Genomic DNA, 15,005 nt, shown 5'->3' on the forward strand with positions numbered 1-15,005 from the left:
TACGAATTGTCTTTATAAGTAATATGGTTATGCTTTTAAAAGCGGGTTTTATTTATTTTTTATTTAATCATGGTCTGCTTAGAATCCTAAAACTAGGCATCATGTATCTTAATTATTACAGTATATAATTATGATAAATTTGTAGTGGGAAAATAATTATTTTCTGCAAACCCTTAGCGACCCAATAAAATGGCTTGGCGACCCAAATTTGGGTCGCGACCCAGGGGTTAAGAACCACTGGTATAGATGATACTGTGATAGGGTGGCCAGACGTCCTCCTTTAGGCTGGACAGTCCTCCTTTTGAGCACTTTGTCCTCCATCCGGCACAACTTCATGCTGGATATTTGTCCACCTTTCTTGGGGTGTGACAAAAATAAATGAATAAAGAATAAATAAATAAATCCTAGGTATACAATTAAATGATGTGGGAGTACCCCGGCCAAGGTCAATGTCGGAACTCTGCAGCTGTAGACAGGAACTGCACAGGACCAATGTTGTGAATGTGTGATTGCATGATTCACATCTCATACATCGGGCTGCAGTCCAGATGTGGCCACGGTGCATTGTGGTTTGGCAATTAATTTATGAGGTTAAGGAATCAGAAAATGCCAAAAAGAAAGAGGGCAGAAATGCAACAAGAAATAAACCTCCAGGCAATCAATGTGAGGATACAACTAAGTTTTGTTTGTGTTGTAACTTGGTAAGAAATACAGGTATTTGTTTTTTGTCGGTTTCATTAGAAGTGAAAAATATTATTCACTCAGTTTTTTAGTATATATATATATATTAGTGTATATTATAATTGTTGATATGCAGTGCCCTCCTTTTTGGAAATTTGGAAATGGCCACCCTATACTGTGATGCAAGAATGGGGTGGGGATTAGGGAGTGGTTATATTTTGACACAGCCCAGAGAGATTTCTCCCCATCTTCTCTCATTCTACATGAAGGGGGTTGCCAATTAAATGAAGCAGCCTTGCTGTGGATATACTGTCTTGCTGCATTGCTTCTGACCCAGGACAGTGGGCAGGATACAGGGATGACCCGTCATCTACGAGGAGCTAAGATGAGAAATTATAGATAACATAGATTTAGGTCTATGTTCATGAAGTATTGCATCAGTGATGTATGAGCAGTGAGGGCTCTTTCCATATTGGAATGTCCTGAGTGGAAGAAGATCATATTGAGTTTTGTGATATGAATAAAAATGCTATGGATATGCTTACATGTACCAAAGGCTTTTTTCCCCCTTTATAAGGGAGGTAGCCAAAAAACAAAGGCATAAAAACCACTCCCACCCATTCCATCCCTATCATACTCCACTCCCCTTCACCCACTTCCCTCCTTCTTATATTGGCACCTCCTGGATATGTAGTTTGGAAAATTTCGTACTTGGTTCGGTTGTAAAACCAAACAAACTGACAGAGAATCCCTTTCCTTCTTAACTATAACCTGAAGAGACTAATTCAAGAACCAAAACACGTTTACCTCACCAAATCAACATTGAGGATAAACTTGGTTTACTGGCTTCCTGCTTGGTTGATGTTATATAATGCATAGATGTGTGATTTACATCTGCATAAGAATTTCCATCTCTAGGGCTTCTTAGCCCATGTAAGGAAGGTAGCCAAGTCTAGACATACACCAATTCCTACAATAGTAGTCCTACTCCACTCCCAATTAGTAATAATTGCAAATTATTTTAAAAAATATTGCAAATTGCTTAAATTTCCTTAGCCACAATAATAAAAATGAAGTTCCATATAGTCCTTCTATTGTGTAAAAAGAAAAAAAAGAGCATTAAGTTTCAATTAAGAGATGGGTAAACATTGAAACGGTAGACTGAATTATGCCTTCTCAGAGGATATTCCGATTGAAAGTGTTGAGAAGTCTTCCCAGGTAAGTAGCAAAGGCCAAAAGTTGAAAATCGTTAGAAAGAAGGCGGTTAACAATCGTATTTCTTGTGTTTACATATGTATACACACAATTTAGAGGACTATCAATTCTTCTTTATTTCTATAACTCCATATGTAAGCTACCCACGCTCATAAGGGTAAAAGCGCTCGTGACTATGCAATAATTCAAATTTACACGGCTCGACGGTGCAGTGGTACCGTTCGCAACCGCTACTCCAACTGTCCGAGTTCGAATCTCGCCCAGGGCTGAAACAATTCCAGGATCGCTGCGCTGCGAGTCGTTACTACAACTCTCGTGAGCTAGGAGTTGGATGTGTGCATTACCCATATGAGCTCTGAGCTTTCATCGGGGAGGGTAATAGCTGCCAATAACGAGTCCAACATGTGTTACAAGACCATGGTGAATCACAAGTATAATAGTAGCAATCAAGAAGCAATGATTTAGGTTCAAAATAGAATAGTTGGCCATAAAAAATAGTTTTCTTTAAAAGATGATAAAAGAAAATTAGAATGGAACGGGGTGAACACAAATACTCCGGAATTCAGTGGCGTAATTTGAAACTCGTATGAACGTTCATAAGTTTCTCAAGTTCTTACATATTTGCAAGTTTTACTTATTTAAGTATCCAAAATGACTAATATGCAATGACTTATATCAGGTTACTGCAAATAAAGTGGCGGATACAAATTTAGCTTACCAACATTCGAGTGACTGAACAGGACATCAAAAAGGCGATAAAGGAGCTTAGGAGTAACTCGGCAGCAGGACCAGACGGTGTACCAGCAATCCTACTCCTAAAATGCTGCGAGGTCTTGGCAGTTCCAATACATATGTTGTGGCTAGCCTCCTTTGACAAAGGAGAGATCCCGGCACTGCTCAAACAAGCCATCATAAGCCCAATATATAAAGGAGGAGACCGGACCTTGCCAAAAAATTATCGACCTGTCGCCCTTACATCACATATTGTCAAAGTAATTGAGAAATGTGTAAGGGACAAGCTGTTCACTTACCTTGAGGTGAATAACCTCATCAAAGAGAATCAACATGGCTTCAGGAAAGGTCGATCATGCCTTTCAAACCTACTGGCACACTATGACTGGCTACTACGGAACCTGTCGGAGGGGAGAAATGTTGACGTAGTATTCCTAGATTTTGCTAAAGCCTTCGACAAGGTGGACCACAGTGTCCTCCTCCATAAGGCAAGGGATCTAGGAATCTCAGGGAAGCTAGGAGTCTGGCTCTACGACTTTCTGACAGACCGTACACAAACAGTCGCAGTTGATGGTGTGAAGTCAACCGAATCCAAGGTAATAAGCGGAGTACCACAAGGATCTGTGCTTAGCCCCCTCCTATTCCTAGTTCATATGAATGACATAAATAGGAGGGTGGACTCAACCCTCCTGTCTTTTGCCGATGATACCCACATCAGCTATGCAGTGCAGGAAAGTGGGAACGTGCAACATCTACAAGACAATCTCAACTCAGTTTATGCAGGGGGCAAACAACAGCAACATGCAATTCAACGAAGAGAAGTTCAAGGTCTTGAGATATGGCACAAACCAAGGCACTAAAGACGATGTCACAATTTTTTAAATTGTGACACCCGGCTCGCTGTCCCCCCTTCCCATTTTCTCGTCTGTTTTCTCACCGTTTCAGCCCTTCGTTCCCTATACTCGGGGGAATTTCCAGAGTCCTTAAGACTTCTAGTAGCTACATCCTGTCCTTTCTCCTCCTCGTTATCCTCTTCAACTGTCATGCCATTTTTGACAATCAATTTCAGTGCCTTAACGAAGGGAGAGACTTCTAATTATCTAGAAACACCCCCCCCCCTTTTGATTTGTGTTCTCAGAGCCAAGCTCAACGGTTTTCGCGCCCAAACACCCCCCCTCCCCCCCCTGCGCGCTGCCACATATTTGTTTTAAGCTAGGCAATTAGAATAATTAGGATTGTGTCTAACCCGCTCGTGAACAGTGTCTACCTCAAGGAACAATTGCAACTGTGTCACCTCCCACATGAACATTATTCGTAGTACCCTTCACAACTAGGGACGGAGACGTAGAACTATTGGCAACGTCGGAAGCCGGCTAGCGGACATCTTGACCTGACCTGCCGCAGGACACAGCAGTCTAAGCATCGAGTTCATCAAAAGAGGTCAGACCGCTCGTTCTCGGAAGTCCAATCGTGTCCTTTCCTCCCTCATGTGACTGTTGGGGATTTTCATCCTTGTGAGCCAATCGAGTGTCGATTATTTGGGTATAAACCCCTCAAGCAAAAACTCTATGAGTGTAGTGCGATTGACCGGGAATACGTCGGTGAAGTGACTTGCAAGCCCATCACAGCGCCCGCCCAGGCCGTCACCCCCCGCCCCCACCAAAACGAAGCAGCGCCGGTCGGAGCTCAGCAGGAGACCACGCTAATTGAAGACGTCTCCACAAGCAAGACACATATTAAGTACTAATACTTTAACAATTTCTTAAGCTAGGAACGCGCGCAGGGAATAGATAGGATGTATGTATGAAAGCCAACTGTTAAAACCCTTATTTAATGTCAAGTAGCATATTTCTAGTGTTTAATTATTTAATTCATTAAAACTCACAATAGGAGTTCTGGGTTTCATTAGCCTAGGACGGTTCACTTAATGAGTTGTCCCATCATACCCCTCCCCCCTCTTTGATTTACTCTCACGCTTGCCTTGGAGGGAAGGCGAGTGGTCCCGAGATGTGATACAAATCGCCTGGACTTCGGTTCCCCAACTGCAGCTATCTTCCCCCTCCCTTCATCAATCACTTAAGGTACGTGTTACCCACACCACCTCATCTACCACCTTCTTCCACTGTCCAGGAATTTGTGTCAGACGACACTGAGCTGCACACGGAGAGAGGTATGAAAATCACACCAAAAGCCCATGTGAAAAGCCTGGGCATTCACTTAAGTGATGATGCCACTTTCCAACACCACATCATGCACTCAGTAAATAGAGCAAGAGGGATAGCCAGCTGGGTCCTAAGGACCTTCTCCTCAAGAGAGGTTCAAGTGATGCTTACCCTCTGGAAGTCGCTTATCCAACCGATACTGGACTATTGTAGCCAACTCTGGTCACCATACAAACGCAGAGATATCCAGATGCTTGAAGCTGTCCAACAGAACTACACCAGGCGCATCAAAGGGATGCAAGATCTCAACTATTGGGATCGCCTGGGGGCACTAGGCCTATACTCTCAACAGAGGAGGAGAGAAAGATACAGGGCCATTTACACATGGAAAATCCTTGAGGGACTTGTTCCAGACCCCACACCCTCTACAATCAAGCCATACCACAGTATAAGGCATGGGCGCAAATGTGAGAGACAAACTCTCCCATCAAGAGCCCCGGAAAGGATTAAGACCCTACTGGCAACCAGCCTAGGCCATGAGGGTCCAAAAATCTTCAACGCCCTCCCAAAGGAGGTGAGAGAGAAAACTAAATGCTCGGTGGACAGCTTCAAACATGCACTGGACAGGTTCCTGCGGAAGGTGCCAGACGAGCCTCCAGTGCCAGGCTACACTGCCATCAGTAGGTTCTCTCAAAACACACTACCAGACCAACTGACCCTCGCAAGGAAGGACAACAGGACTGGCAGCAGCGGTAGTCCACTACGGCTGTGAGGATCGACCTCAGAACTTCACTAAGTAAACTAAGTAAGTAAGTAAGTAAAGGATGCTCTGCCAAGCAACGCCACTTCATCGCTATGGTCTGACTATATATTTTTATGATAAATTCATAGTAGAACTCAACGATCCCAATATTTATCAAAAAAAAATTTAAGAACGTAAGTGGAGGAAATACTAAGCTATATTAAAAAGATGGATTATGCTAGGTGGACAGAAGAAATGGAAAATAAAAATATATGTTTATGAAATGTGAGAAAGACATTCATAAGAACATTGTTATAATTATAATAGGCTTGTTTCCATACAGAGCAAGGCTCGTATCTGCAGAATACGAAGTGTAAGCTATATGATGAAAAGGAAAGCTAAGTACATTGAATAATACATTGCCCAAGACTTCAAGAGGAGAGAAATAAAAATAACAACAGGTTGGTATCTATTCGAAAGTGAAAATACAGAATAAAAGAAAGAAAATTAAACTGGAAAAAGAGAAATGTACTATTGAAAGGATTTTGCTAGGGAAAATAAAAACAAAATGATGCTTAGATACGACAACAGCATTTGAGAATATGTCAAAAGCTAGGAAACATCGATTAAAAAGTTGTGTCGTGGAAAAGATAAACATCACAAACCAGAACCTGACTGTAGTGCGATCAGCTGATCACTGGTTCCCGTAGTTCAGAACTCTTGAGCTGCATTACCAACGTGTCTTATCCATGTATTCGGAGAATATTGACGGAAAAGAAAGGCCTTACCATTACCTCGGGTAAGTGAGTGAGAAATAAAAACTGACGTCGTATGAAGAGGAAGAAATACAAAACAGTGAAACTGTCATCAATCGGATTTTTTAAATTTATTCATTTCATTACAAAATCATTTTACAGGCAGTTCAAACCAATAACTATACATATTGGAATCAACAAAATTAAGGAATATAGACTGAGTCACAGATAATATAATAGTAGACTAGAGACATATATATATATATAAAGGGGTTATTCCCATTTACAATTAAGTTGGTTTTAGATCATTGTTGCAGGTTTGAAATATGAAATACAGCTTAAACCATTTATTTTTCGTACTTTGAGACAGGTCTATTTCTAAGCTACAATTGTTCCATTATTCAAATATTAAGGCTCCACTAGCCACAGCCAGAATAAAAGAAAATAAAGTGACTAAATGTTATGTGGTGGGGGGGGAGAAAGTGTCGAGGGAGAGTGAAGTTAGGTCTAACCAATTTTAACATTGCAGAATTAGATGTTTGGGAAGTCATACCAACAATACTGAAAGAAGAATTAATCAGCCCTATATCTACAAAGGTGGATCACAAGGCCTTCCAGCTAACTACAGACCTGTCTGTCTCGTGGCTCGCCTTACAAAGGTGTTCAAGAGAGTAGTTAGAAAGAACCTAGTGAACTTTATAGAGATGACAGGGCAGTTAAATCCAGGACAATATGGGTTTTGGAAAGGACAGTTATGCCTTTTCCAACTCCTAAACCATCACAATAACATTATAAACAATGCAAAAGATGGCATTGTATGGCAGCCGTACTCTGAATTTTCATGGCTAGGTGTATGGCAGTGCAACATCACTGCTGTATTCATAGCCAATCATAATAGCAATTATGGCATTGTATCGATTGTGCCATATTTGCTATTATGATCAGCTACAAACCTAACTTACCCAACCTACCTATCCAAACCTAACCTACAATACAACTTACAATAATGTTCTTGTTCATAGGTTTGAACCGTATTTTGCAACTCTTCAAATGAAATAAATTTGGAATTAACTTCAAATTTCACCTGGAGTGGCTTATTAGCTTCAGCCATTTTGAATTTCTAATTTGAGGTGGCCAGAGCTGTGGAAGTGGAACTCAGTTTGATCATGCACAGAAGTGTGCCGTACTCCTAGCTATGAAAATTCAGATTACAGCTACCGTACCTCTAACCAGGTAGTATAAAAAAAGTGAGCAGAGGAATAAGTATTGATGTGGTCTTTCTAGACTTTCCCAAAGCATTTGATAAAGTACATCACAGAGTGATGCTACACAAAGTAAAAAACATGGCATCACTGGAAAACTGTGAATCTCCAGGGATTCCTAAGTGATAGGATGCAGAAAGTAATAGTAGATGGAGCCCAGTCAAAAAGTTCAATAGTAATCAGTGGAGTGCCACAGGGCTCGGTGCTGGGTCCACTATTCCTGTTCATGATAAGTGACATAGACAAGGAAGGGCTTACTTTATCCAGAGCATCCTCATTTGCGGATGATACCAGGATTTCCTGAGAAATCACAACCAGTGAAGATTCCAAAGGACTGCAGAAAGATCTGGAGGCAGTATACAAGTGGTCAAGTGATAGCCACATGGTGTTCAACAAAAAATTTGAACTGATAAGACATGGGACAAACAAAAATCTAAAAGAGCACTGGTACACAGGTGCAGAGGAAATGCAAACAAAAGAAATACTGAGAGACCTGGAAGTATGTACGAGTGATGACTGTGGCTTCAAAGCACATATAACCCACACTACTGGTGTTGTTCGTAAATTGAGTTGGTGGATCCTCTGGACCTTTAAGACCTGGAAGCCTGAGCACTTGCTACCTATGTGGAAAACCGTAGTAGTGTCAAAGCTGGAGCATGTATGTCAGCTATGATCTCCACACAAAGTCAAGGAGATACAAGACCTTGAGCATATCCAGAGGATATTCATGAGGAGGTTGGTCAGGGACTCTAGCTCTTTTCACTGCAGAGACACAGGGAGCACTATACAGTGATTTATGTCTGGAAAGTCCTGGAGGGCACAGCACCAAACCCATCCCAAAAAGGAGATGGTATCAAACAGAAACACCACCCCAGGTTTGATAGGACTTGTGGAAGAAGGTCCATAAGCAGCTGCTTCCAGTGATTGAAAATAGGCGGCTTCACCTGTCTTCCAGGATAGATAAGGGACCTAATAGGAGTTGGCACAGAGGCTTTCAAGAGGAAGCTAGACAAATTCCTGGCCAACATCTCATTTGAGCCTCCAGTTCCACATGGCCCAACTTTATGAGAAGCGGCAATAAACTCAATTTCATATCAGCTCCAATATGTGAGGCTCAGGCAGAGATGTAGGAGTGCTATGTCCCCTGACAGATCATGGTGTTGACACCAGAACTTACCTACTAGACCTACAAGTTAATCTGGGATATTTAATGTGAAATGCTCTATTGTGAAGCATATTATAATGTGGCATACATTTGGGTCATTATCCTTCTACAGATCTTATCGTTGGCAATGGGTTAGAGATATCAGGCTATCTTGTGAGGGAACACTCAGTTGTTGTGGCATATTCATTTATCCAGTGCATATCAAGTTCCTAAGTATATAGTTTTTCATGTTTTTTTTTTCAGAAATAACTTGGATTAGTCTTGTAATTTTATTTTGATTATTGATGTATTTTATTAATTTCATTATATATATATTTTTTCCCAGGATTAATAATTTAGTATTGGGAGTATGGAATTGGCTACTAGTAGGTTAAAGGATGGCAAGATACTTCTGGATAGGATCTCAAGTATCAACCATGGCAAGATCGAAGGGCTGCATCGTCTAGAGAAGAAAATTAATGCAGAAATAAAATTTCTTGAAAAGGTATGTATCTTAAAAACATGGAATACTATTAATGTCTTTGTCATTTATTTATTTTTGTATTTTTATTTATTTTACTTTATTCTTATTTACACATATACATATACCAAAGGCTTCCCTCTTACACGGGGGGTAGCCAAAAAGAAAAAGGCATAGAAACCACTCCCACCCATTCCACTCCCCTCCACCCTCCTCCCTCCCTCTCATCTTGGCACCTCCTGGATGACGGGTCATCCCTACATCCTGTCCACTGCAATTTGATTTAATATATATTTTTGTTACATTTAGGCATGTGTGTATTTATGGTATACTACATGATATTCACCTAAGTTATTTGTGCAGTACTGATCTGAATGAAAGTGGATTGTTTCTTAAATTAATCTGTAACCACTTGAATAGTTCATGTTTTTTAACAGATAGCAAGTGGAAAGAGTCGTCTGAATGAGGAACATGTTCGTTGTTCAAACCTTAGTCAGTTGGAGGCAATAGTGGAGGTTTTACAAAGCTTGGAAAAGGTAAGTTAGTGATTATATTAAGATTTTGTTCAAATATTGTCAGTTAAATTTTGTTTTTACCATACTTTAAGCAGGATCTAAAATAACAATGCTTACAATTTATTGCTCATAGTATTTGCTTTGTTGCTGATGTGATGATTTTTTCTTATAAGTTAGAAATAATGTTAGGATCATTATTCAGTTCTGAGATTTGCTCTATATATTTCCAAAGAGTCAGATTGCCCTAGATGTAGCCACCAAACCAAAAATGTAACACCTCATTCAGCACTGCCACATTTTCACCCTACCCAGACAACAACACAAAATCTCTTCTTTGAGTGATATATGAGCCATTCTGGTGGCTACTGTTGATCCCATTAATTTTCTCCATCTTTTTTTAAACAGGTGAAAGCTGTTCTTCAGCCGTATTCATATAAAAACAATCGAATTATAATTGATATTGTTGCAGAAGATGGCAAGAAATGGGTTAAGGTTTGTTGAAACCATTTAGTGGTTTATAAATACCTGTACATGTGTGTAAGGTTAAGGTGAAATATAGATTTTTTTAACTTTGAATGTTTGTGGTAATATGATTTTTATGAAAAACATGATTGAAGAACTGATGAAAAGCTCTTACAGGTTGTTAGTCGAAATCCAAAAGCACTCCACACCTTATATAAATGTCGTGGTCGAAACGGAGTAAAACCCATGGATATGGTTGCAGAGAGCTTGCTCCTCCTTGCAAGTGAACGTCCAGTTTTGTATCAGCCACCACAGGTAGGAATTCTTGTAACCATAATTAACACTTTCTTATATTTAAATGTGCACATATACAAAGGCTTTAATTCCCCTTATAATGGGGGGGGAGACTGAGTCAAAACATAATTTTTGCCTTGGCTACATGGTAGAAAAATGTGAAAAGACAGGGTACCTAGTATCGTTTTACCTCCATTTAATCACTTTTACAACACAGTGAGGAAGGTGTTGGGAATTACTATACAGTGAAGTTCTTGTGGATAAATCAACTCTGGTTGTCAGTCCTTCTGTGGATGAGATGTGCCTTGCTACATTACCTTTAATCCTCACATTATGATGGGGTACAGGGCAACCCTTCTTTCCTGAGGTGCTGAGATAGGAGGCTTGCTTGACTGGGTTTTAGATGTGTAAAATGTGGATGTGTGCTTTAACTCAGCCCTTATCCCCTCTCCTATAGAGAGGAATGGGTCATGGAACTTGCTGTATTTTTTTTTTTTTTTCCATTCCTATGACACCACCCCTCATTTCTTATGTTCCAGAAGAATAGAAATGCCGCAAGTGTCCCTGTATCATTTAAAGGAAATGGGGTAGAGAGATAGGACAGGGTATTCCCCTTTCTATATTTTTCTCCTATAAATCATGAAGGGATGCTTTGACTTTACCACTCCCCATACAAGAGGGAAGAAACCATTGGGGTATAAATCTGTGAACGTAGACTACCATTTGCTGATAGTGATCCCGGATACCATTTTCACATAATCTTTATTTTCGAGTAGATGTACAGAAGACAGAAGACGGGTGAATGGAGAATGGTTGTGATGCATGAGGTGGAAAGGGCGGGGGGGATGGGGGGTGAGGTAGTATGTGTGAGCAAAATTTGACGAAGCCCGAAGGGATTTCTCACCGTCTTCTCCTTTATGCATGGGGGGACGGAGAGGGGGAGTCGCCGATTTAATGAAGCGGCCTTGCTGTGGATGTGCTGTGTCTTGCGACACTGCTTCTGACCCAGGGCAGTGGACAAGATGCAGGGATGACCCGTCATCCAGGAGGTGCTAAGATGAGAGGGAGGGTGGAGGGGTGTGGAGTGTATTCAGGGATGGAATGGGTGGGAAAGATTTTATGCCTTTTCCTTTTTGGCTACTTCCCGTGTAAGGGGGAAAAAGCCTTGGTATATGTATGTATGTATTATTTTTTTATTATATATATATATATTTTTTCTTTCTCAACATTGCAGGTTGTGTTTTGGTTCCAAAATGGTGTAAGTGAAAGCCTTAGTCAATGTTTGCAAGATCTTGGTGCTATAGTAATCGGACAATGCATAGAGGACTCTAAACTCGGTCCTCTTGTTGTCGATGATGAGTCCAGTGTTGACGAAAGTGACTGTGACACTAGTGATGAAGATAGCCAAAGTTCATGTGAAAGATGTACAGAAGATCGAGATTCAATAAATAGTACAGAGATTCAGACCGTGGATGATAATCTATTATCTGAAGGGAAAAGGATAATTAACCTTGACGTAACAGCTATGATAGCATACGTTTCAGCAACATCTAATGGAGGGTGCAATTATATTTTTGAAGATGAATTCTTGGCACAACAAGCAGAATGGGAGAGGAAAAACCCAGTAAAACCTGTTTTAGAAGGTTACTTTAAGGGTAAGTATATTATATACTATAGTTACTCCTGGGCCATAATGGAGTAATTGGTGCCAGGAATGAATTTTTTTTTATTTCATCACTGGTAACCAACACTTTCTTGGGGACAATATTATACTGAAGAGATGAACCATGGATATGGTAAAAAAGATATTTTAAAGAGGTAAAAAGAAAAGGACAGTAGATCTGAAGTGATTAGCATTCTTTCTTCCAATCATGAAAGAACATTGTTTGACTTTGGTCCTTAGAGATGTCACTGCAATTGTATTGACTGCATATAGACATGCAATCAATACCCTGATGGCGAGAAATCCTTCAATACAGTTTCTACCTATCTGATACCTACAGGAAACAGTTGAACAAAGTAACAATGTAATTGTAATGGGTGATTTCAGTTGTAAAGAGGTGAATTGGAAAAAGTTAAAAGTGATTGGAAGAGAAAGTATGAACAGATTTAATGTCATACACTCGTGCATATGTATATGTTCTTTTTCTTCATTATAGGATGTGAGTTATGCTGTTGTGAGAGTGCTGCTAAACACTTTTCTGAAATAGTCGAGACAATTGGTGGTGATGGAGAAAAGAAACGGGCAAAGGAATTATTAGAAAGACTTACTATACTCCCTGACTGCAATAACCTTGAGGTAGAGTCTCAGTAATTTGTATTTAACTCTCAGTGATTTTATAGGACAAAATCACACTGTCAGTCCATTCTTGATTTTCTTAGTTCAGAATAATCATTAGATGTACAAGGAGTGATGGTAACGGCAGGTTGGATGTGAGCATGAAGGGTGGGAGACTAGAAGAGGAGAATTTGTCATTTCGGATCGCATGTGGTAGTGAACAGAAGAATGGATGTGGAGATAAATTATAGGATAAAGAAAGCAAATAAACGTATAGGTAGAATAAATTGTCAAGAGGAATAGGTATTTGGGGATGAGTGCAAAGACAAGGTTTTATGAAGGAATAATTATACTTATGGTACTGTGTGCACAGACTTGGAATTAAAGGAAGGCAGAAGGTAGAGTTAATGTGTTTGAGAAGTATGGTAGATGTCACAAGAATGGATAGAATGAGAAATGTGGAAGTGAGACACAGACCAGGGCTGTAAAAAGAGCAGGTGGATGGAGTAGACCAAAGAAGGGTGAAGTTGTTTAGGTATATGGAAAGAATGGAGAAGGGAAGACTAAACAAAAGGAGTGTGGGACAAGTGATGGGTATCTGCTTGTGGTCTTGCGAGTTGAATGGCAGAGAGAATCGTCTTTATGCTGCCCATTTTCAAAATTTGTCAACATTCTGACCTTCATCTGGAGATGCAGCTACACTCAGTCTCCAGGACTGAGCCCAAGATCTCTCTGTCTATCAAGTTTAAGTTGTTTATTCCCTTTTTCATGTACGGGAATAACAACCAAGGACTGATCCCCTATTCCTGATACTTTCAGGCAATGACAGAAACAGTTCCACATGAACAACAGAGACAACAGTCATCCAGAGAGATCTGTGGGAGGGCTAAGGACTATTGCCAGCCATTCTGGGGCTGCAGGTTTCCATCCAGTGAAATTTGACATAATAGTTACTATTATTTATTATCAGTACATGTTCATCCATGCTGTGGACGTGTTGTTTTGCCGCATTGTTTCTGATCTGGGAAATAGGCAGGGGGCAGGGACGATCCTCCATCCACAAGAAGCCAATATAAGAGGGAAAGAAACAAAAGAGGGTGTGATGGATGGGGTCAGGTGTATGTCTTGGTTCTTGGTTGGCTACTTCCCTTAAAAATGGGATATATATAGATTGATCTATAGATATGTTCATATACTTTGGAAAATATACATAGAAAGCATATGTCTTGGCATTTCTGTAGTTTTTCTTGTCTTGGTTGTAACCTTTAAGAAGTTATACATTGAGGAATTGTGGAGAATGTTCAAGTACCATTATTTACATGGTTTGATGACACATTTTAATTTCATCATTCTTGTTTTCAGGACCAAATAGAATTTTTAGTATTTACTTTTTATTTTGTAGCCAGTCACAACATTGTTATAATTCTCCATTTTGTAGGAAAAATTAAAGTTGAGTGGGAACATTCGCTTGCTGTCACGTCTGATATTTGGAACTGGTTATGCCTATAAAGCCATTACAGTCACCTCAAACCAGCGATTCCATAGAGCTGCTAAACAGAAGGTAAGAGTTTTGGAGTAGTTTGTTTTCATGGCAAATGTAGACGCTAACTCGTGAGACTTGGAGTAACTTCAGATCTGTGGAGTTGCTGTGTCTCGATGCATTGCCTTTGACCCAAGTCGTGTGGCCGAGGACAGGAATTACGTTTGATCCTTCAATTGCCTCACAGCCGAGAGAAGTTTTCATTTATTCATATTTTTTGTTTACAGAATATAGAGCTAGCAGTGGTCTTCCATGAACCTCGTGCATTGACTGAAATGAAAGAAAAGATTCCGGTTGTGAAGAGTTGAAGATGAGCAAGCAAGTTTTTGGCATGTGTCAAATTGTTACTTGAAATGAAACACAAGAAAATGAGAATTTAATTTACAAATAAAGAATCTATAAAACCATAGACTTTTTTTTTTCTCACTTGGAAGCTGGTAAAAAACAAATAATTTTTGTAAGGCATAAAGTTACCATAGATTACTACTAAGCCACAAATTAGTGACTACATATCTATGCAAGATTTTTATTGACGTTCTTGCAAGTGTAACCTCACTCTACACATCACTCCTACTCCACCTCCACCCTATTGGGTTAGGTTGGATCAAATTAACAGAGCTGGGCGTGTTACTGCCGGACAGGTAGTGTGTTACCAAAAAAGATGGAGTGCATTTCTGTCAATGTGTTACAAATTTTTTAATTTCCCTAGAGTAGTGTATATATATATATATATACACACAGA

The 15,005-nt window shown here is 40.0% G+C and overlaps 1 protein-coding gene across 3 annotated transcripts; it reads left to right on the plus strand.

The window, feature by feature from the left end:
* The first annotated feature begins 5,901 nt into the window (after window positions 1-5,901).
* On the plus strand, window positions 5,902-14,670 carry LOC143025321 (UPF0415 protein C7orf25 homolog). Of its 3 annotated transcripts, XM_076184808.1 has the most exons (10): window positions 6,167-6,331; window positions 6,817-6,946; window positions 9,040-9,198; window positions 9,612-9,710; window positions 10,095-10,181; window positions 10,329-10,466; window positions 11,680-12,100; window positions 12,605-12,744; window positions 14,162-14,284; window positions 14,491-14,670. In XM_076184808.1, the coding sequence occupies exons 3-10, from the start codon at window positions 9,064-9,066 to the stop codon at window positions 14,569-14,571; spliced, it is 1,224 nt and encodes a 407-aa protein (XP_076040923.1). In that variant the 5' UTR covers window positions 6,167-6,331; window positions 6,817-6,946; window positions 9,040-9,063; the 3' UTR covers window positions 14,572-14,670. The 3 variants fall into 3 exon arrangements, with proteins under 3 accessions (XP_076040933.1, XP_076040923.1, XP_076040915.1); XM_076184818.1 differs by lacking the exons at window positions 6,167-6,331; window positions 6,817-6,946 and adding an exon at window positions 5,902-5,993; XM_076184800.1 differs by lacking the exon at window positions 6,817-6,946 and having other exon boundaries at window positions 6,168-6,331.
* Window positions 14,671-15,005: the final 335 nt, after the last annotated feature.

This window comes from Oratosquilla oratoria, chromosome 1, assembly GCF_046742065.1.
Source record: "Oratosquilla oratoria isolate Oo_2021 chromosome 1, ASM4674206v1, whole genome shotgun sequence".
In the NCBI taxonomy this organism is placed as follows: Eukaryota; Metazoa; Arthropoda; class Malacostraca; order Stomatopoda; family Squillidae; genus Oratosquilla; species Oratosquilla oratoria.

Coding starts and splice junctions, on each gene's coding strand:
- LOC143025321 (XM_076184818.1), top strand. CDS start 9,064: ATGGAATTGGCTACTAGTAGGTTAAAGGATGGCAAGATACTTCTGGAT. Junction 9,199..9,611: donor AAATAAAATTTCTTGAAAAG/GTATGTATCTTA, acceptor GTTTTTTAACAG/ATAGCAAGTGGAAAGAGTCG. Junction 12,101..12,604: donor TTTAGAAGGTTACTTTAAGG/GTAAGTATATTA, acceptor TCTTCATTATAG/GATGTGAGTTATGCTGTTGT.